This window comes from Megalops cyprinoides, chromosome 1, assembly GCF_013368585.1.
Source record: "Megalops cyprinoides isolate fMegCyp1 chromosome 1, fMegCyp1.pri, whole genome shotgun sequence".
Lineage (NCBI taxonomy): Eukaryota > Metazoa > Chordata > Actinopteri > Elopiformes > Megalopidae > Megalops > Megalops cyprinoides.
Genome location: NC_050583.1, coordinates 42,012,912 through 42,035,319, shown reverse-complemented (window position 1 = coordinate 42,035,319; position 22,408 = coordinate 42,012,912). Strand labels below are relative to the sequence as shown.

Here is a 22,408-nt window from a genome sequence, read left to right as displayed (position 1 = left end):
ATCCAAATTTTCTGTTATGAGGCTGTGGTACCTTAGGATAACTCTGCTCTCCTCCACTCCATACCTCTTGTGGCTGTTCATGTGGAAGGTTGTTTTGAATTATGTTTTTACTTATTTATTTGCTTTGTTATAAGTGGTTTGGAGATATGTGGTAACGACCCCAACAGTATGGAAATCATCCTTCCTTTAGTGTCACATAGGTGGAGATTCTGGGGGCAGTCAAACTACGCTTCGTATTCAGGGAGCGAGTGAATCCATTCTAAATCGGCATGTTTTATTTTTGTTCTTTGTCTTGTCTGTATTAATTTTAAACAGATATATGTTCGTCCACTGGAAACTGGACTCGCCAAGCTGGATATAACAAGGCTTGGGGATCGGCCCAAAAGAAAGAGAAAAGGCCTGCGTGGAACTAATTCCCCCTCACTTGGGTTAACGGCACTGCTAGGTCAGGCAGAAAGTGTAACATACTTTAACACTTGCTTCTTCTGCTAGCCTGGATGGGTACTGCACTTCAGAAAGTAGGAACCGATTCTTTATTATGCAGCAAATACACTTATATTATTATATATTACTTATAGGCTTGATGTAGCAACACAAACATGGTCTTGCACAATTTAGTGACGGCTTTCGGCCTTTTAGGAAATTCCCACACTCAAGTATAAATAAGATTACTAATAAGGCTACTTATCAAACCACCTATTCACTAGACCCAAAGTAAGCTATTGATAACTTCAGCACAACAAAATCAGAATGAACATCTACGGTGAGTGTTTTTTCTTTCATTTTTGGTTAGGCTATCTTTTATATGTAATATCTGCCCACCTGTTGATATAGGCCTAGTTATTATTAGGTTCTTGTTAGTCTAAATCCCTATTGGATTTTCCTACGGAATAGAACTTGTATAGTAGCCTACAATAATATATTGGACCGTAAATATGACGGTCACGGGCGCAGATGAGTTAAAACAGCAATGGATTGCAGTTTGAACATTGCCTGATATAAACTTCTTTATGTTGCGACAGTATTATCCGAATACCTATACATACCCGAAGCGCATAAGTCCAGTGGCGGCATGCTTTGCCCCACTGCAGCCGTTGCTTGACATTGCGCATAGTGATGTTAGGCTTGTGTGCAGCTGCTTGGCCATGGAAACCCATTTCATGAAGCTCCCGATGTACAGCTCTTGTGCTGATGTTGCAGCCAGAGACAGTTTGGAACTAGTGAGTGATTCAACAGAGGATAGGTGGTTTTTACGTGGTACGTGCTTCAGCACTCAGCGGTCTTGCGTGGTCTGCCGCTTCGTGGCTGAGCTGTTGTTGCTCCTAGGCACTTCCATTTGACAATTTTAGCACTTACAGTTGACCGGGGCAGATCTAGCAGGGCAGAAATTTCATGAACTGACTTGTGGCAAAGATGGCATCCTATGACAGTGCCACGTTTAAAGTCACTGAGCTCTCCAGTACGACCCATCTACTTGCAAGGTTTGTGTATGGGAATTGCATGGTTATGTGCTTGATTTTATGCACCTGTTAACAATTGGTGTGGCTGAAACACCTGAACTCAATAATTAGGAGGGGTGTCCACATACTTTTGGCCATATAGTGTATGTGGACACCCCTCCTAATTATTGACCATATAGTGTAGGTCATGTGCTGAGGTTCTGTGCCCAGTTGCCATTACTTTTTACTATCTTTTGAAAGCATCTATTTATTTTTGGCCTAGACTTCTGTGAGTGATGACTTACTCAGTGGTGGCTGTGGTATGTTGGTACACAGATTAAAAGAGGAACAAAAACTTGTGTACTTCAGTCCTGAAGTCCAAAACCCTTCTCTACACTCTGCCAGTGCACAGGTCCAAACATAATGTAAAAGCAAGATATTTGCATCTATTTACAAGTATCCAGGTTGCACAACTTTCTTCAGCAGGTGCAGAAGGCCTCATTCATGTCACATTTCCTCTCTGTAGACTTGGTTAAACAAACTTGAAAACAATCTATTTCTATTGCACCAAAGAAAGGAGCAGCTTAGCTCTAGAGTAATGTCTGAGGTGTCTGGGTTAGGCTGAGCTTTCTGTGCTTTTTTCCTTGCAGTTTATCTTGTTTTTTCTTATTCATGCTACCACCAGAGAACTACCAAGAATTCTTTAGTATTTGATAAGAATTTAAGGTGCCTAGTGGGTTGAAAAGTCACCAGAAGAGCAAATTCATTCTGTCAGCAGCTGGCTAAAAGATGACACAAGACAAAGGGGATTACTGATGGCTAAAACCCAAACTTGACCAAATAACTGAGAGGTTTAGCAGGAATTTTGATCAGGTTATGTGACTTGATCAGGTTTGCTTTGTTGCATATCCCCCTAGTGTGGTATCCTTCCTAGGTTAGGCCTTCCTGGTGCAGTGTCCCCCTGGGTTTCCTAGTGTGTGTTCCTGTCTTTTGTTTACTTGAAGGTTTTGCATCATTGCATAAAGGCCCATGTAATGTTAATTAATCAATTAATCAATTAATTAACTAATCATCACACTCCTCACACCCTTGCTTTTCAGTGCTCCCCTCTGTGGGACCCATCACCTCATTATCTCCATCCCCACACCTAGAGGACATATTGGTGAGCCCTCTTCTTCTCTGTGTTTCCTTGTATGTACAATGCACAGAATTTTCCCTCATTATTTAATTATGCTTTTCTAAAGCTGCAGGATAATTGCACAAATCTCAACAGGGCCATCATCTGCTTTACAGTTGGGAGAGGTTCGCATCCTTCACCCCACCCAACTGCAGAAGGTTGTCACTGTTCTAAAGGTGGGGTGTCTCAGCTTCATTGTGGCAACTAATGCCATCTCTGTTATGGTGTTAGCGCTACGCAGAGGATCCCTGCCAGCTCTCTGTGAGTGTCCGGTGTCCATCCCACACCATCAGTTTACAGGGATAAAGAGGAAACGCAACTTTGTACAATGGAGGAAAAACTGAGGCTGGAATGGGTGTGAATCAGTCACAAGGGTTATAAATAGTGCATGCACCATTGTCCCTGGCAACTACTAATATTTTGATGCAAGAGCTCTGCTTTAGCAACGGAGGAACCCATTCAGAAACAGGCTTTATTGAGTGTGCAGCTTGTGAAATTTCCAAGTCTGATGTGTTTGTTTTAAATCAAAATTGCTTTTGTGCTTTCGTTGCTTTTTTTGCTTTTGTGTGTTAGACTGTGCGTGTTTCTTTGTTTTTTGTGTGTATGTATGTTTTCATGTACATACTTACAGAACATGGAAAACATGGATGTGAACCCTCTGCTATGAGCCAAATCTCAGTCACTTACGTTACAATTACATTCATTCTAGAGGTGCAAACTGAAGGTTCCTTTAGTCACAGAGAGCCAAATCAAGATGTCTCACCATACAGCCCAAACTGAAATCAGATATCCTTGTGCACTCAGGGGCTGTACAGATTCTGTAAAATTCTCTATCAAGGGCCCCTCACCTCCAAGTCACCACAATGCTCTGTCTGCCTTCCTGTCCTTCTGCCTCTCAATTCTGTGCAGCTGCTCTCTACACACTGAAACAGGAAATGAGTGCAGACGGAGGCAGGCAAGTTTAAACCCATGCACAGGCAAGATACACACCCACACGCATATGCGCACATACATACAAGGTTATGTTAGGGATCTGCAAACCAGAGCTGGCACTCTGAGCTCCAGGTGGGAAAAAAACAAATAAGGGAAATAGCAAGGTGAGAGGAAGAGAGAACGGAACTGCTTGAAGAAAGGGAAAATGAGAGACGGAATGAGCTGTTGCTGAAATCTGGGATTCTCCTGTAGAGCTGGTGAAAAAGAATAGAAGCTGGGATGATCCTGCAGCCCTCTCTCCCTCAAGGTAGCGTGATTGCTCTTCTTACCGGACATGTTTGTCTCCCATGCTCCATATATACAGACTTTTACAGAATATATCCTGAAGGTATTCAGTACCTGATTTTTTACATTACAGTTTTTTTCTGTTTTCTGCATCATGTAAATTTTTATTTTGATAACTTTTCTTCCTTCCTGTACTTACATTTTACCTCGGAGGAGAGAACATCTCCTTAAACATCAGTCCTCTCATCTGAGAGATTTATTGCAGAGTATGTTTGTTGTTGACAGCAAGCTATAAAGAGCTAATAATCCTCATTATTAAAAAGAGTGGTCTTGTATAGTACAAGGACAACTAAAGTGACAAATCTACAGAGATTAGCTGAAATGTATGTTTTATCACTGTGTTTAATCGAGTTGTCAATCCATGTTTCAGAGTTGTAGGCATTATGTAAAACATAAGGAGACACCACTTTCTAGACCCAAGCTTTGTAACATGTTGCATTCTGGTAAGAGAAAAGCAATGATATTTGCCATAATCTTGCTTTCAACAAGCAGGGCAGCCCCAACCAGTTTGACATCCTGGCTTCTGTGGATATCAAAACTAGAGGGAAAATCTTGATGTTTTCTATCAAACTTCACACTATGTAGATTGTGTCAACAAGCTGATATCTCCCAGTTTGTCTACTTGGAGCATACATTTCTGAGCATGGGATGATAACAGATAATACATGGTGGATAAATGTGTTCAAGTCAGCTGGTTGTTTCAGAGTTATGCTACTTTCTGATATATATTTCTGACAAATATTAGATCACAGGCAGTTCATAGGTAGTTGGCAAGTGATTCAGAGGCAACACATTACATTCAATCAGCTTGCTCTGATTCAATTAGCTTGCTCACATACACATCTGCTATGAACAGAGATTGATCAACAGTCTGGTCCCACTAAACTCTATTTTTTGTGACTAGTATTGGGCATGGTTACAGCTGATAACGGCTTAGACATGACTTAGACATGACGCCATGGCTGGTGAGGGAATTAAGAGCCTCGGTCCAGTCCAGAAAAAGACTGTCATAGTCACAGCTGAGTTCTGTCGCTTACACATTAAACTAAATGAAAATTGATCAAGGACCGCACTCATTCTGAATGTTTTGGACATGAGTTTCACCCATTGGTATGTTTACCGCATCGCATCATATTGTTATGTTAAAAATTCAAGTACATGACTAAACATGTGTCGAAACATTCAATGACACTTGGTGACACGTGTTTGAATTTGTAGAAGGGAGCTGGTCTATGTCTAATGTCACAACAATTAAGACAAAATTAGACAACCAACATGACACTATATTACAGTCCGTTCATTAGATCAAAGCTTGGCAAGACTTGAAGGAGAAGAGTGCAAATGTTGCCTTCTCTTATAATGGTCATCCTGTCAGGGCAACATACAGGGAGATTAAAAGGATCCAGAAGGAGTAAAAGGGGGGGGGGGGGGGTCCATCTTTAAACAGCGCCATAAATGAGAACAACCTCCTTCCATTTTTTATTCCACCTGTAACATTTTCAGAGAAAGGGTGTGGTTGAGGTGGGTGTTCTTCGCAAACTACACACCAAAGGGCTTTACTCCTTACACTGACCCAAACAGAACTTTGTTCAGCCTTTAGAATAAGTGGTAAAAAAAGTCCCAAAAAAGGGCAGTCTGTGGCATTGCCATTGGATCCTCCCCTCACTGTTTAATTTTTTTACGTAAGGTACAGAGCTGGTGCTCGGTTCTGTCCACTCCCCCTCCTCCCCAAGGTTCTGGCAGGCAGCAGGGCTACAGGCACAAATCAGACATGTTCTAGCAGGGCAATGTGCCGTATAAACCAGTGAGGCTGCAGCAGAGAACTCCATGACGACAAACGTAACACTGGCACACCTGGGAAGGGGTTAGTGGTGATCCACTCGTGGTGCCCACTGCTGGTCTTGGAGACGTCAGTCTACAGTCCAATCTTATAACCAGATACAAGTTCCCAATCAAAGACTGCTGTGGGTGTCAAATGGACAGCCCAGCGCTGTCTATTACTCTCACTCTTGTGCCCTTGTGTACAATAGGAAAAAGCTATTTTTATCTATGACACCAGTTCTTAGTAGGTCTTATTAGTATTGTGTTGAAGAAAAGGCTTTTGTTTAACAGTACTGATTACACAATCCATCATCATGAGTTACCTTTGTATACCTCATTCGCCTTCATGTTATATCTCAGTTTCCTGAAGTGTCTCGCTTCGCTACTGATTGCCATGTCTGGCATGTTTGCAAGACTGCCAGGCAAAGGGCACAAAATATATTGACAAGTTATCCTGACTTTTAGGAGTGAAGACTACTACCTACATTAAATGTCACTTAAAGGTTATAAAATATCCTCTAATATTCCATTGTCAAGAAAAACAAACAACTTTTTTTTCCATATGAGTCATTCTAGTTAGGACCTAGTTAAGAACACAAGTCCACTAAGAGAAATGTAATGCAATGGGAGTTTTTGTGATTTTGGTCAACCTTCACCTCGCAATATCATACGCACTTTCCATCTGTTCGCATATGATGTTTTGAGTGAGCGAAGCAGGAGAAGTGAACCCTGTTTCATTACATGTAGGTCATGTGTAAATGGCCATATATGGAGAGGCAACTTGATTGGATGATGTAGGGTGACAGACACTTCCTGTTCTGTGCAGGCCCTATTATTTCTTTGAGAGTCTCCCATGTTCTCTGCATTGGGTGTTTTGTTTCTGGGTGTGTGGTTGCACACAGCAGTGACTTCCTGCCGCTGCCATCATACGAATACAGACTGAGATTAAAACCAAATATCCAACAGATCTGACAGCCATATCAACCACAACAGACAGAGTAATAAATCAGTGATGGGCAGATTACTGGAACTGTGAAAATATCGCTTATGCGAATACACGACTGAAGCAGACCATGTGTCTGGATTGGTGCTTCATTTGCAGGCCATGTTTTCCGGAGACTCCCAATGTTTCCAGTATGTGCCATTCTGATACAATTTTCTGGAACATATTTATACAGTTGGGCTTTTTTATTATGTGTACTTGTAGGCGAATAACCTTTCTCAAGGGCTTAGCCACAAAGTCCCTGCCATATGGAGCATTAAGGATGAGAGAAACACCATTTTATATATGTATTCAGTATTCAGCCTTAAGAATGATGATCTGTAACTAAAGACTTGAATGCTTTTCAGTTCAAAAAAGCAAAAGACAAAGAGTTCTCAATAATTATGCACAGAAATAACAAATATGTCATTCTTCTTGTTTACCCAGCAGCACAAAGATGTAGAGATGTAAAGATATCTTTGGGTCACCATGCACTCTTCACTATTCACTCAACAATTGATGTCTGGGAATGGGATGATCAGCTAAATAATGAATTTTTGATTATTTGTATAATGATGGTATATTGGACAATTGTCTTTTGAGGTATTTTGAGACAGGTGTAAGTAGAGCGATACAGAACAGAACTGAAAAAACACATTGTATCTACCTACTCGTCCCTGAGTGGACACTGGATGACATACCAGCATCGGCCTTGCCACTGGAATGCACCCTTAGGTACACAGAAAGGTATAAAATTCCACTTTGCTGTAGGCTGTGATGTCAGGGAGCCATTGTACTGCACTCGCCCAACTGGAGACACCACTGCTGACACACACCACTCTGCCCTGTGCTGTTGACATTCCTGAGGTCTGCATGCCAGAGGAGGAGTGGCATGCTGGGGAGGAGCGCTTTGGAAAGCCAAAAAACCTCAAAACAAAGCATGAAGCTAAATTCACATTGCTCCTGATGTGGAAACAAGGCTGTGTTGTTGTTGTTTTTTTATCATTTTGTACATCTGCTAACAGTGTGTAAATCTGTGACAAGGGGAACATACTGTACTCTGTGAAATAGTTTTACATGGAAAACTATAGCATTTCTGTGAATGGTCTTACTATTAAAGATGCTTTACTGTCTTTGTTGATAGCAGCCATGTTTTCAATCACTATCTTGCAGAGGGAAGAGCACACAAGATGAGACAGTGTCACATTGAAGATGTCAAAGAGAACCACAAAATTATTATTTTTAACAAAGAAGCTAGAGCATAACAAAAAGAAGCCCGTGAGCTATTCTCACCAGTGTTTCTTGACAGAGGATTCACTGACAAAAGTGCCACATAATGAAACAAGTGATCCAGAGTCACAGGGGGGACATCTATCTGTGAAAAGATGTAACTGCAGCTGAGAATGTGATCAAATTCAATGTTAGCTGGCACGATACCAAAAGCAATTGTCTGTGAGTGAAAGCTGAAAGATGAAGACAAAGTCACATCCTGCTGTTGTTCTTGAGAGTTCATTGCATAACTGCAACAGAGACAACATCAGTAACAACTGTTTTTTGATTATTATTTGATTTGATTTCCAGCACCAAGATGACCCCTCCTCATCCCTGACTATATCTTTGATCAAGTTCCCGGGGTGGGTGGCCAAGATGACCACCACGTCCAATAAGGAACTTGTGCTGGTGGAGTTTGAGTATGAATACACCACCAGAGATGGTGGTCTGGTGTCTATCAAACCCAACGAACGGTACCTTCTCCTGTCAAAGACCAATGACCACTGGTGGCACGTCCGCAAGGATGAGAACACCAAACCCTTCTACATCCCTGCCAAATATGTGAAGGAGCTCCCTTCAGATTTCCCCTCCCCTTTGGACTTTGTCAGGCCAAATGGCCTGGTGACTCCAGAGCCAATGGCCGAGAAAAAACCAGCGGATCCACTTGCCAAGAAGCCCGAGGAAATGACCATCAGGCTCCGCTCGCAGTCATTCAGCACTAACAAAGCCGAGAGCCGGATGTCAACATTCGGTGTCCCTCAAGACCTTCAGGACTTGAACCGTCATGCAGATCCATTAAAGGCACAGCAGCCGCCTTCTGCTGCCAGCACCGTGCCCTTGACCTTTCCCAAAGATGTATCGCACCACATCAAGAGGTTCAGTCTAGCCCCCGGTGTCTTACGTGGCTCTAGATCAGCAGTGGACGACATGCAGCTGCCCCCCTCGACACCTCGAGTTCCCAGCTTCAGTCCGGCTGATCCGATAACCAGACTGAAGGAAGCGAGGCCAGCTGAGCCGCCTGTTGTCAAGGCCGAAACAAGAAAGTCGGTTGAGCTGATGGAACCTCCGGTCCAGTTCAGAGACGAGGCTGATCTACCATCTGAGAATATTTATGAGTCCATACCAGACATGCAGGATGTAAAGTCAAAAAAGCCGCTGGTGACAGACACAGTTCTGGATGGTGATCCGGCTTCTGTTCCTCCTTTCGTTCCACCCACCATTGAGGCTCCACCCACCGCTCCCAAACCCACTCCACGCCTTCTTCCTCCTGCCCAGGTAAAGTACCTGATCCTTAATATTCTGCTGTGATTGACACAATGACAGTGATCTATTGATGTGGACATGACCTATACATGAGCAGTGTTTTCAGTCAAATAATATTTTAACAGCAATAGTGACTCTTAACAGCATTCACAACATCTGTACAGGAGGCCCTGAGCAATTAATGTTTTCCATGATTTACCATTAGATGTTACATTTTTTTTATTTGAAAGGAAGTAAAACTCTGATTGCTTGCGAGAAACCTTGTCAGATTTATTAAAGTGTTTTTATGGTTGCAACACAGGGAGGCACTGTTTTCTCGTTCATACCTCTTAGATAACTCTGTGTGAAGCTGTGAAGCTGGTTGAAGCATTTGATGTGGTCACAAAATCTGAACATTGGAATGTTTGATGGCAAAGGCATTTTAAAGGCCTTTATCTAGACTAATATTATATTATTATTGATAATATTAATATTATTATCCCGAAGGTTTTAAAACTGTATTGAGGGACAACTTGTTAATGCATAATTACAACTAACAGCTTAAACATTTTACTGCATCCAAGAATAGAATACAGTCAACTCCCTATAATTGCACATCAGATAATTTCATACAGTGTTTTATTGCATGGTAAGTGGTTACTTCCTTCTCACTTTAAATATCTTTTCTTCTGTGATGGGCTCTTTGCTTTTCTAAACAATGAGTCATATTACACTCATCTCTAGAAAAGCAACATTTCCCCTACTCCTAGTGCCTCATTGTCAGCTGATACAAATGGCCAGAAGAGTGACATTTAGTATCATTGTGACCACTCTTCAAAAGAATGCACTTACCTTGGACAAATAGTATGAAGGTATGACGTTTATCAATAGGTAATGAGCAATTATAAGTACATGTGCCGTGGTAAACTGCCCTAGCCTTGAGAAAAATTAAAGGTATTTTTAGACCTAACACCCTTGAAACAAGATATAACATAACAATATGAAGCAGAATCAACAGAGAACAGAAAAGAATGTATATCTATGTATTAAGATAAGAAAACAGCATAAATTACAGACTTAAAAATTGAGCACAAACAGGGAGCACGGAGCCAGACTGGTGACAGCTAGATTTAACAGTCTGGACCTGTCGCATCCATGGAGCAGGGGGCGCATCAGAAATGATAAGCGGTAGAATTGATATGGAATGTGATTTTAGGCCCTCAGGCTCCCATGAATTACAGCAGTCCAGGGACTCTCACGAAAGCAAATAAACTCTCCTGCTACTTTTGGGCTGAGGACAAGTCACAAAGGATGGTGATGTTTTCAGTGCAAGCAGGCGATAGACATCCAATTCACAAAGCAACTGAGTCCAGTAAGCAAGTAATTTTTACAATATGTTACATGAAGCAGACAAAAGATAAGACAATGCTGTCCAACCAATTCTGTCAGTTATTTGGCTCTGTTTAATAAATGTTTACTGTATGTTTATAGCACTTTTCATACACTTTCCATATTTATGTACTATGGGCTTAGTTTTATGATTTTAATCTCCTCAAAAAATCTGCTGCGACTTCCCATTTGATGGTCGGTTTATGTTACAAGGAGATTTAAATCTCTGTGGGGTTCTTATCAGATGCAGGGATCTGGAACGGTTTGGACAGCATGGAAAAGGAGGCACTGCCCAAGTAAAATGTTTACTGGATGGTTTTTCTGCAGAAGGAAGTGTCATTATTTTAAAAGTTAGATGATTCACTGACACAAAAGCTACACATATTTGCCTTTATATTTGGACAGGCAGCTCCAGACTGAAGTTGGTTTCAGTGATTTAAGGATTAGCTGTGTCATGTTCAAGAAAACAATCCTGGGATTTTTTTAAATGGTGATTTGGTCTTACAGCTTTCATTTTTGCTTACAATGAATATTAGACACTGATACAGGGTAAGTACTGACATCTTGCTGGACACAGCATGGATAAACTGCCTTTATTGCCTAAACACAAGGTTAGGGTGACAGTGTAACATATCTATCTTATTTATTGCAGCTGACATGTTTGTACTCTGTGCAAATACTCATATACTTAGGCAAATTCTTTGAAAACCTAAATGTATGTGTGGCTTATGGCACAATCCATCCGCATGTTATTACCCAGCAAATGTTTATTTGAGATAACCTGGAACAAGGTCCTAGGACACACTCCTGGAGCAATACAAATGTGGAACAAATGTGAACTGCTTTGTGGATGAGATTAGAGAGGTGCATTTACTGTCAATGAACAGACCTTGGTTTACAATATGGATAGCTTTCTAAAAATGTTATAAAATGTAAAGCATACCATATAGTCTCAACAAGTTCTCATTGTGGTCTAACCTCTCGCTTCAAGAAGGAATGGAGGGAAAAAGATCCCACTAACATTTTGCATTTATTCTGAACTAGCCTCATATATGTGTCTCAGTAATGTTATTTGTTTCTCATATGGTCATTCTTGTTTTAATAAGCTGATGGCACTTCACTGTTTTTGCAGACTATGAACAGGGCTCAATAGACAAGTGTGACCGGCTGAGACTGAGGAAAATGTAGAACGCCAAGGTCCTTTGAAGTTTCTCAGTGTATCTGAAATCTAACAGAGTTCTTCTGTTAGATTTCAGTCAAAACACAGATACAGACAAAGTGAGTTCTTGTGTAGATTCATCCATTTATTCATCCATATATGCCTCTGAGTGTTGGGGTTTATTGTGGGGGCTCTAATATTGTAGGCCCTCTCCTCTTGGTAATCAAGCATACACACGGCTAAACTTAAGGACCTTAGTGCTCTTGATGACACACAAATCCCTGCAGGGCACCAATCTTCGATCCATAGTGGTAATATCTTTACCTCGTAAGTCCTAAGACTTTGTAAATATGAAACTGGTTTGTATGTGTGACCTGCCAAAAGGAAGACTGGAGTTCTGAGATGGCTCTTTGTATTCACATACCAAAAATGTCCTTGTCAGCATATATACAACAAATATTAAAAATATTTATGCTCTAAACAACTGCAAAATACCTAAACAGACTCACTGTTTATTTAGTTATCGGAAACTCTCACAGTAGTCATACCTATATTGTTGTAGAATTGAGCCAAAGATCTGACACGATCTGGACTGAATGCTAGCGACACCAGTACACTTAAGAATTCACTGCCATTGGATTCGATATTTCTCATTTCCGAGGCATAGGCGCGTTATAAAGAGAGACCTCGGTACACCTGTGGGACTCCCGGCAAGACCTGTTTTCGAACTGAATGTTCACGAGAATCATTTATCAACAGATGCGCAGATCCATCGGTCTCCATGTGCAAGGAGTGATCGTGTACACATAGCACAACAGTGATGCATCCATGTACAATAACTACTAGATCTGCGCTTCGCCTCCTTTATCGATGCTCGTGAACATCCAGCAAGTCTTCAAAAAAAATGCGTCGAGCGAACAGGTTTGATATTAACTCACATCCAGCGACTAGAAGGGAAGGAGTTAAAAAGAACGCAAACTCCACAACCACTCCCAAAAGGTTAGCTCCAAGTAACTACCTGGTTGCCAGAGAAGGGAAGGCGGTGCTGCGCCGAGAAGTGAAAACTTCGAAAACTTGGAATTCTAGTCTTACTCAGACGACAGTCCCCCTACCAGCATTCCCACTGCCAGCAGAACCTACTACACCAACCTTTCGAAGCAGGCTTCTCGCTCTCAGCAAGTGGTCTGTACAACTGTTCTCCAAAGGTAGGGTGAGATTACTTTATATTCTATCCGTAAAGTGTGTTAGATGTTAATGCAACTATGGAAGAACTCATTTGTGGGCGGAGACGCATGACCTAGTAGGTCGGATTTTGTTTTTATTCACGACCACATGTAAATGTATATACATATGTACACACACACACAAAGATATATGTTAACATAAATATATATAATGTTCATCTTCGTACTTTACGCTCGCAGTTAAATGGATACATTTTAAATATTCACTGCGGCGTGACAGCGCTTCAGTCGTGCTCTAGAGGTCGAACAGCAAACAGCCATACACTTCTCAAGCGGAGTTTGGTTTGCCTCCACACAGAAATCTGGTGATGGTGATCAAGAGTGATTCTCAAAGAATCATTCATTGTGGACCTCAGGTGAGACTAGTAACTGAGTAAAGTAATCACACACTGGATACACTTTTCTGTCACACGTGAATGATTAATTTGATTACATTGCATAAAATAGGCTGCTAATGATAACCGAGCGATGATGAGCATATTTATAGACATCAGTGATATCATTATAAAGACACTAATGATTGATTTGATGCAGAGAAATATACTATCGGTAACACAAAATAAAAATTTTAACAGCGGCGCTGCAATATGTTCATGATAGCAGTCATAAAGAGGCAACCGTAATGACAGCATGGATATAGAAACAGACACTAATGACAACGCGCATAGACAAAGATGCTAATGATAACGCTGATATAGAGAAATAAGCTAATTATAGCGTTGGTATAGAGGCGATGCCAGACGTGCTCAGTGTCACAGTGCTGATCATTCTCACACACAGTATATAGGTCACTCTGTACCAACGCAACCACATCTCTGAGCTTGGTGGGTCCATAACTTCCCCAGACAAATAAATTAATTTGGCTGTTGTGGGATTGTTGGCCAAGCGTTTCTGGATGATTGGCGATTGAAAGACGCGCAAGTGAGCATGGCAGCTGAGCCGTGCAAGCAGGACTGCTCTGCTCTTGAGAGTGGGGGAATCTACAGTTTATTATATGGTGTGTGTGTGTGTGTGCCAGCTATTTGCTCCTGATTGAATTAGTTTCTGCTGAAAGGGTACTTATGGAATGATTTCAACTTGTTTCTTTGGTGTGAATTTTATTTCACATACCTCTCTTCATTGGCTGCCTTTGGGTGTCCCATTTTCCCATGTTTGTCATACTTATATGTCTCATACTGATATCCTTAATATTAGAGGGAACTAATAGCAATAGCTGTTATAGCTGTTATAGCTAATATAGCTATTTCTCCCTGTTTTGTTTTATCTTTGGCATTCAGCACTTTTGCCTGCTTTAGAGTCCTATATGAAACCCGATGCTACTGCATGTGGCCTCTGTCATCACCACAAGTCCCACTCAGTTTGAAGCAAGGTTCTGTCCAGCAATGGGGGTTGCAGTAAACAACGAGCTCGCTGTAATTTTGGCTGAGCAAAAGGGAACCCGAATCTGTGTTTTTGGCATAATATAGCACTCTCCTACACAAGGAACCTGTCACACAGAGCCTATATCGACTATATGTCCACAGCAGCTGCTTTGAGAGGCAAACAAAATACCATGAAACTGCTCAAACAGGTAGTGTAGCGCATGTATTTCATGGCCTCTCTGTTCTTGCTCTGGGAGAAGCTCTGGGAACAGGATGATATGTGCAGTAGGGGGAAGGGCAGGTGAAACGTACTTTGTTGCTTCTTTGCTTCCACGGGTGTCTGTAAGAGGCAGTCAAAGCAGTCAAAAAGGTCACTTTTTGACTGCTCCCCCCCCCCCCAAAAGAAAAGACATCTTCTACAGCTGCTGTTTGAATTGAGACGTGGTAGTTCAAGGGTGACCTCCACTGGAAACAGATAAGGCCTTATAGATTGTGTTCATGCAGCACTTTTGTTGTGGCCAATCTTTTGTCCCTTGTCTGGTGTATTTATAGAAACAGGGCTACACTGGTTGAGGGATATTATTTACGTTTTCAATCTGTACTCTGTGTGCCTTGGATAGGAAGTGTAAAACAAATCTTTCACCAAGATCTTATAGTAGGAGATTAGACCACAATTTGATAAACTAATCTGTATAAAAAACTCTTTACCTCACTGAGACAACATAGCAGACTGTGGGTTAAGTATTCACAGGTGGAGGAGATTGTTTACTGCATAAGGGAAATGATGAATTCCCCTTTTACTGACTGTACTGACCCTGTACTGACTTCACTAAGTGATTTCACTAACCTATCTAGCTCTATAGTGTTTGTTTAGATCACATGACTTGTTCTCTCACAGAGAAAATACAGTATTTTTGTGGACACCTATAGTTTACATTATTTGCACCAGAGGTTCTATTGGATGTACTCAATCAGGAATTTGCAGGTATAATGAGGTATTTTGTGGCACAGACTATTGAAACTGACAGGTGAGCCCACACCTCACACTTGGTCTGCTATATTGCCTGCTATAATTAATGATGGATGGTTGTTCCTTTCCTGGTATGAGCCACATTCCAATCATTGTTGCTTGCCAGTTTTCCACCCTTTGACATAAATGCTGTTGCACATCAAACATAGTCAGAATGAGGAAGTGATATCAGAAGGATTGTTTACTTCATTCATGCGAATATACTTTATATCATTGAATCACTGACATCACATGTGAGGAGAATATGTCCATGTGTAGTTTCCAATAGTACAGTTGATTCATTTACAGTAATGGCTTCTGTACCATGGGTCCTGGTCCATGTGGTATTTTGAGAAGTGCAAACCAGGTTGATCTATTTATATACACAGATGGAAAACAATCTGGATGTTTGTGAACTGGTCGTGCTAATTTCAGTTACACAAAATCAGGTGAAACCTGTGTTTTTTGGAGTAGATGGGACAGAGGCTAAATAGCCCAGCATGTCAAAAGCTAGTAGTCAGTGGTCATATAAATTATGAAAGCTCAGTCCTCTGCTTGATGCATAGCTGTAGGGTGAGGCAGTGCATTGGAGGGAAAAGATGCCTGAACAACCTGTACAAAACATTTGACGATAGGCAAATGTTAAGGCCCTACAGATGGGAAAAGTAGGATTCCTGACAATCAACATTCCTTGGGGTAATCGAGGATTCTGGGCCATGAGGGATGATGTAATAGGAGGCGGAGTCAAGGCCATTCAAAGGCCTGACTGTCCACTCCATGGCGTGATTTGAGCCCCAATTAGTTTTGTCATTGTCTGATTGGGTGATCGCTAATGCGGTTATGTAATGTAGCCACTGGCTGATCCAAAAAACAGGGACGGACTACATAAAGGGGATCAGCACTGTTCTGCTTGCTCCCTTGCCTCCAGTTCAACTGTGTGAATTGGTGAAGAGAATGGCCGGAGAAGGCCGGTGAATGTATCGCTCACACATCTATTTTAATATGCGCATCATGTGCACATCTTTGCTTGTCTTTGTGGGAGGGCTTAGTGCCTGCTATTCTTTTGCCAAAGGACGCTTGTTGTTTTCAAAGAAAAGGAACTCTTCCCTAAATCACTCTCATGTCAAGTAAAAAGGTGTTTCCCGAAGGTCTTTCTCTTCTCATTACTCTGGCAGGTGGTCAGCCGAAACTGGCCAAAACTCTGTCGAAACCAGGTTTTTTTTTTCTTGTTTGGTCTTTGTACATGAAATATTTTTGGTATCAGTGGTTAAAGTGAATATATTTTGGCTGACAGCACTGCAGACTAGATAACCATCCTACTGTCATCAATTTTATTGTGGCAGATTTTCTCAACAGGAAAATAAGAAGTGCATGATATGAATGATGGTGAGCCTGCTGCTCAGTCAGAGAACAGTACCTCTATTATTGAACGTCCTTGAGTGGTTCACCTTCATAGTCCTTTTACATGGATGCATACAGTCATTCCTAAAATACCTTCTCACTTTCTCACTCACATTCTCCACAAATACACTGTACACCTTTTTATTGATTGATATTCTGCAGTGCTGCAGTCATCAGGGTGTGACATGGTGTGGTGAAGGAACAGACACCGCACTCATGGCACTGTGATTTGGCATCTTTTCTCTTACCAGGCAACCATAGGACAGTGGCGCTGAAAGCCGTCGCGAGGTTCATTTGAATAACAAAGTGCCTTATTGGTAGGCATCGAGTAGAGAGGTCCTCTTTGTGATGTTCCAGGAACTCTGGTTGGCCCTCTGCTGCCAGCAACACGTGAAGGACCTGGCAACTCAAAGTTGATGAGCAGGAGCGATAATCGAAATGCAGTTGTCAGCCATTTGCAAAATTGCAGTAGTGCTCTGAGAAAGTTGTGTATTTTCCCAGTTCTCTTGTAACTGAAGAGTGCAATTGAAAGAGGTTTTGAATTTGGCTGCATGCTGCTAGTTTCTGGTCCCTTTTGGGAAAGGAGAAGCAAGACAAAGGTCAGTTGTGGTTATGTGTCGAGTGTGGCACTTCCTTGTGTGTTTGTGTGGGTGGGCGTGTCACTCAGTGTGGGTCCTTCATGTGTTGCTGTGGCCTCAGGAAAACTGCACAACAAACTGAACAGCCAACTTGACCCCCTCATGGAAGGAAATGGCAGTTGGGCAAGTGTCTCTCCACCTAGAGAGAATTTCCTGTTTCAAGCCCTTTTCAGCCCTGCGTCAGAATCCCCAGTTTATCTGGTAAACTGTGGATTCTAGCAATGTTCCTGTTTTTCAGAGATAAATCACTAAAAGTGAAAGCAAAACTGGATGGCCTTGAAAATAACTTTTATTGTTAAAATACTGTCATAAATCTCTCCATTTCCTTATGTATCTGTTGTAAGGTCGTGAGCCTGACGTCACTCCGATTGTTATCTGTGACTCACCTTTTGAGTAATGACACAAGATTAAAAATCAGTTTTGTCTTAACTGCATGCTCCACTCTTTTAGGAAAGGCTGACAACACAATCGTTGAAAATGTCGAAAGAAACTGTTTTACCAACAAGTTGTGTAGCTGTGATCAAATCAATTTGCGAAGGCATGCTAGTGTTATCTCTGTTTTGATCTCATGCTTAAGTGCTCAAGATAATCCGGAAAGTTTTTTTATTAGTTCTGCCTCACTCTCCTTTCCAATTAATTTAATTTGCTATCCAGGGTAAATGGCATTCACTCTCTTAAATAGTTGTTACCATGCCGACACTTCCTTTTTCAGAGCTGGCAGGAAGTAGTCGAAATGTCCTGTCCCCTCTCTCTCTCTCCCTCTCGCTCTCTCTCCTGTCTCTCTTGGTCTCTGAGTAGGCAGTTCTCTTTTCTCTGTTTATGCGAGCGGATGCCGTGATTGGTCACAGAGGAGACACAGCTGACTCTGTGTGTGTGTGTGTGTGTGTGTGTGTGTGTGTGTGTGTGTGCGCCTCGCTGCTAGTCAGCTCAGCCTGTGCCGTGTGCTCGGTGGCGCTTCTGCCTCTGTAGCCGTATGGCCCCTCTCTCTGGAACTGCCCCACCATGGTTGATGTGATCTGCAAAGCTCGCAGGGGTTTCAGGCCCCGAGCCTTGACCCTTCAGGTGCCTGCCCAGGTAAGTCCAGACAGACATGTGTCCCTCTCGCTCTCTCACACTATCCCTCTCTCTGTCTCTCTGACTCTCAGTGCTGTGATGTGCATTGGGTTCATCTGGCAGCTAAGGGTTTTTTTGGTGCTGTGGTTAGTTGTGCACAGTAGTCTGATGATTGTGTTACTGATGGTACAGTGGTCTAATAATACAGTAGTCGTCTGCCTACTGTGGGTCTACATAGTTTTATATTATCTGCCAGTTCAGATCTCTCACACAGACAGTGTCCATTAGTTTGTGTATTGGTGAGTTTTTTTCTGCATTGCTGTGCTCTGCAGTTCAGATTCCAATTTGTGGACATCGCATAAGCTCTGGTCCGTTTCGCTGGCAACACTTATTGCGAACACACATTTTCTGGTGGACTTCCTGTCCTCTGAGAAGCTGTGCAGAAACAGACAGCCTTAGGCCTCATGTTAGCACTCCCCCACCCAGGTCTGAACTCAGAACTCAGGCACTTGGTGTTGTTTGCATATCTTGTATTCAGTGGACATGGTGCTGTTTGTTTGGGAGCATTAGCATGATTGTTATATGAGGAGTGACTTGCAAGGTTAGGAGCCCACGCTGCGTTTTCCTATGAAGGAAAAAATGTCTCCAATGAGAGTTATCCAGTGGGGGTGTAACCACTGTTTTAGTTATGCTGTCGTTGCATATGCTTTCAGTAACAGGACAGTGAGATGCAGTGAGGCATCTTTGACCTTTCTGCTTTTGGCCTTTAGCCTCTATTGTATGTTACTCATAATTCCTGCTAATATTGAAGGGGAAGCCAGTAATGATTGACAACGCAACAGCAAGTGATCAAAAGGCTACAGAAGTCTGGTGACATACTTGTCGTATTATAATGATCTGCGGTACATCTGATATATGTAGATAAACTGAAATAAATCGCCTCTGTCCTTTCCCTGGCCTTGTAATGGACTATATTGCCGTGGCATATTTCGACAGTGCTGAATTTCCCCATTTTGGAACTTTCACCCTGTGTACACTTTCATTTGTGTAATCGTGCTTACCTAGAAATGAGCCGTCGTGTCTTCAAATAGCCCACCTAGCAGAGTAGAGCATAGCCCTGGTAAATATAGACCACCGGGGGGGGGGGGGGGGGGGGGGTTGAAGAGCTGAGGGGTAGCAGCAGAGAATTGCACTGGAAGTTTGTGACAGTCCCTCAGGCCTCTGCCTGTGCTCAGTGGGTGGGACCATCCGGCCAGACCCCGCAGTTCAGGGGTATCTCATAAACCTGCCGCTATGATGGAGGTGAGAGCCACACTCGCCGACCTGGACAGACTTGGCAGATTTGTCATTTGGTTGTTAACTAATTTTTGGTGCTGAACTCTGAAAGTTAGTTAGGTTAGTTAGCTGTGGGCACTTGTCTGCCTGAATTTTGATTAGTCCGGCGCAATTGCAGACATAATGACTGGTGCAGAATCAGCACATTGTAATTCTTGCCAGCTTGGAATTCACAGGCCTCACAAATGACAGCAAATTAAATTGATGGGAATGAATGGGGGAAAGCTGCTATTAAAGATGCCCTGTCTGTAAAAATAAAGAAATGCCAATGAAAATGTCAATGTTTTGTACAATATGAATAATACAATATATTTTACAGTAGGCCAAAATATGTAACATACAACCCAAAAGAAGTCCAGCATAAACCCAGTGATTGGTTTTGTGCCGAAGTCTGACAGTTTTATGAGAGAAACGCTTTCATTGTCCCAGCGTGGCGAATGCAGAGGGTTTATGTCTGTAGAATTCCTCTTCGGGGTAGGAGGATATCAATTACCAGTAATATTTTCCACTGCCCATGAAATTTTAGAAAATTAACATGATATCATGCAATTTTGAGACAGAACTGTTCGATACACATGATAGAGCCCTGCTCATTGTGTTAGAATCTTTCTGCATTACATACATTCTCAATGAAGCGTATGTACTCTGAATCACAGCACTGCACAACTCACAGAAAAACTAAAAATTCTTACTAAAGCACATGAATAAGGGTAACACAAACCACTTGGCTCAGAGGCCTCTGTGGCATATTAGCACTCATACTCATTAGGTTTGATGACATTTTAGGCGCTCCCTCTTACAGAACAGTGTTACACAGTGCTGACACATACACATATGCACAAAATTAAATTCAAAGAAGCAATAGTTCATATCATCCATGACATAGTATAGACCTTCATCTTGTGTTATAAGGAAGATTGTTTTTTTATTAGGGGAAATACACTAAGAAGTTGTAATTGCTTACATTTTGGTTTGGTTTCCTCACATCATATGCAGCTGACCCAACCTGGAGGTTAATTTAGGGCATGTGGTATTCGAGTGTAAAAGCCGTGACTGTGTGTGTGTGCGTGCGCGTGCGTGCGTGCATGCGCGCACATGCGCGTGCGTGAATTACACTGCATGTCCTCCTCATGTCCCAGTAGGTGTGACAATGAGAGGGGGAAAGCACACAGACCCAATCCTCTGATACTCTTTTCTGATATTGCTTTTTGAAGTTTGAAAGAGCTGGAAACTGTCTAGATTCTCTTTTGGCAATGATTCAATCACTTGTTAAAGTGATAACTGCGATAACAGCTGAATTTACCTTAAAACAAGGAGTTGCTTGCCCCATTTCAAAACTGGCAATACTACAATACAGCAGCCGCAGTGGGCATGTTGTTGTGTGCCTCTGTTTACCTATTTCTGTAGACAGGGCAGCACAGCATCATTGAGGTAGCTGTACTGAGATGAGAAACAGAGGGTCTGAGGGCGGATGGCTTTGGCTTGTGGTTTGAAGAGCTCTGCTCTGAAGCTGTGTTTCCTGAACTTGTTCAGCACCGGAAGACATATTCAACACTCTGTAACACTGTTCTATAAAGAGATGAACCTTCATTCTTACCAAAAAGGGATTATATGAGTTCTGTTGTGCCGTAACCTCCTCTGAGCTGAGGGTTTTATGTTGCTGTCATTTGCGTGCTTTAGTAAGAAGTTTTACAGTCTGGAGACAGAATGGCTGTGTTGTTGAGCAAGTGTGTTGGCTATGATTCAGAGAAAATATACTTCAGCGAGAGTATACATAATGCAGAAATATTCTTTCTCAATGACTCTTATCATCTAACAGCTGAATGGAACTTCAGTACTTGCTCAACATTGCATGATAACCAAAATTTTTTACATTGATACTGATATTGATATGGATATATTGATACTGTTGATATCCTGACTTCTTATCGCCTGTGGAACATATTACTAGTAATGAGTGTCCTCCTATCCCTGAGGAAGAATTCTACAGAAATCAAACCGCTGCATTCTCCATGCTGGAACAAACCAGGCATTCTCTTATTATTTTCCCCCGTAAAGCCCCCAGGTTTTGGCAGCCTCAGGAAATTACTGGAATTATGGCATTTTTAGCATTTTACAGTGTCAAATGTGTTACCACATTTACACTGTCCTCTGCTCCAAAAGCTTCTCCACCCTTTCATATACAGATATGAACAGAGCAGGAACATTTAAGGATCAAACAGATACAGTGTCAGTAGGGCCTGGAAAGACTAAGGGAGCCGCTGTCATTGTTCCTGTCTGCGGATGGCATTCACCAAAGAAATCCGATACTGAGAGAGCGCAGCGCATCTGATCAAAAAGTTGAGCTGTCATCTTTTTCACCTGTGTTATTTTCACGTGCGCAGATGGCCTCTGAGAACCCAGGGAAAGCATTGAAAGTATGTGTGTTACTCTGCAAGCATGAGGGTGATGGCGGTACATGTGAGTATTTAAACACCTCACAAAATAGACTGGGCCAATGAGGGAACACAGTGCATTTTTCCACCCACAGTCCTTTACGGTGGAGTGGGAATACGGCAAAACGTTTTCGGACTTCAAGCACGGAGTCGGACTGCTGGGGCTGCCCTAT

General features: G+C 42.1%; 1 protein-coding gene across 4 annotated transcripts in view; it reads left to right on the top strand.

Annotated features, from left to right (window-relative positions):
* The first annotated feature begins 3,641 nt into the window (after window positions 1-3,641).
* Window positions 3,642-22,408, top strand: part of LOC118777866 (rho GTPase-activating protein 27-like) — a 30,538-nt gene continuing 11,771 nt past the window's right edge. For 3 of the 4 annotated variants that reach the window (XM_036529100.1, XM_036529109.1, XM_036529091.1), the window contains exons 1-2: window positions 3,642-3,856; window positions 8,279-9,244. In XM_036529100.1, the coding sequence (XP_036384993.1) occupies window positions 8,345-9,244 (900 nt within the window). In that variant the 5' untranslated portion in view covers window positions 3,642-3,856; window positions 8,279-8,344. Of the gene's footprint in view, window positions 3,857-8,278; window positions 9,245-18,323; window positions 18,487-22,408 lie in introns of those variants that run through there. The other variant, XM_036529118.1, reaches the window with a different exon arrangement.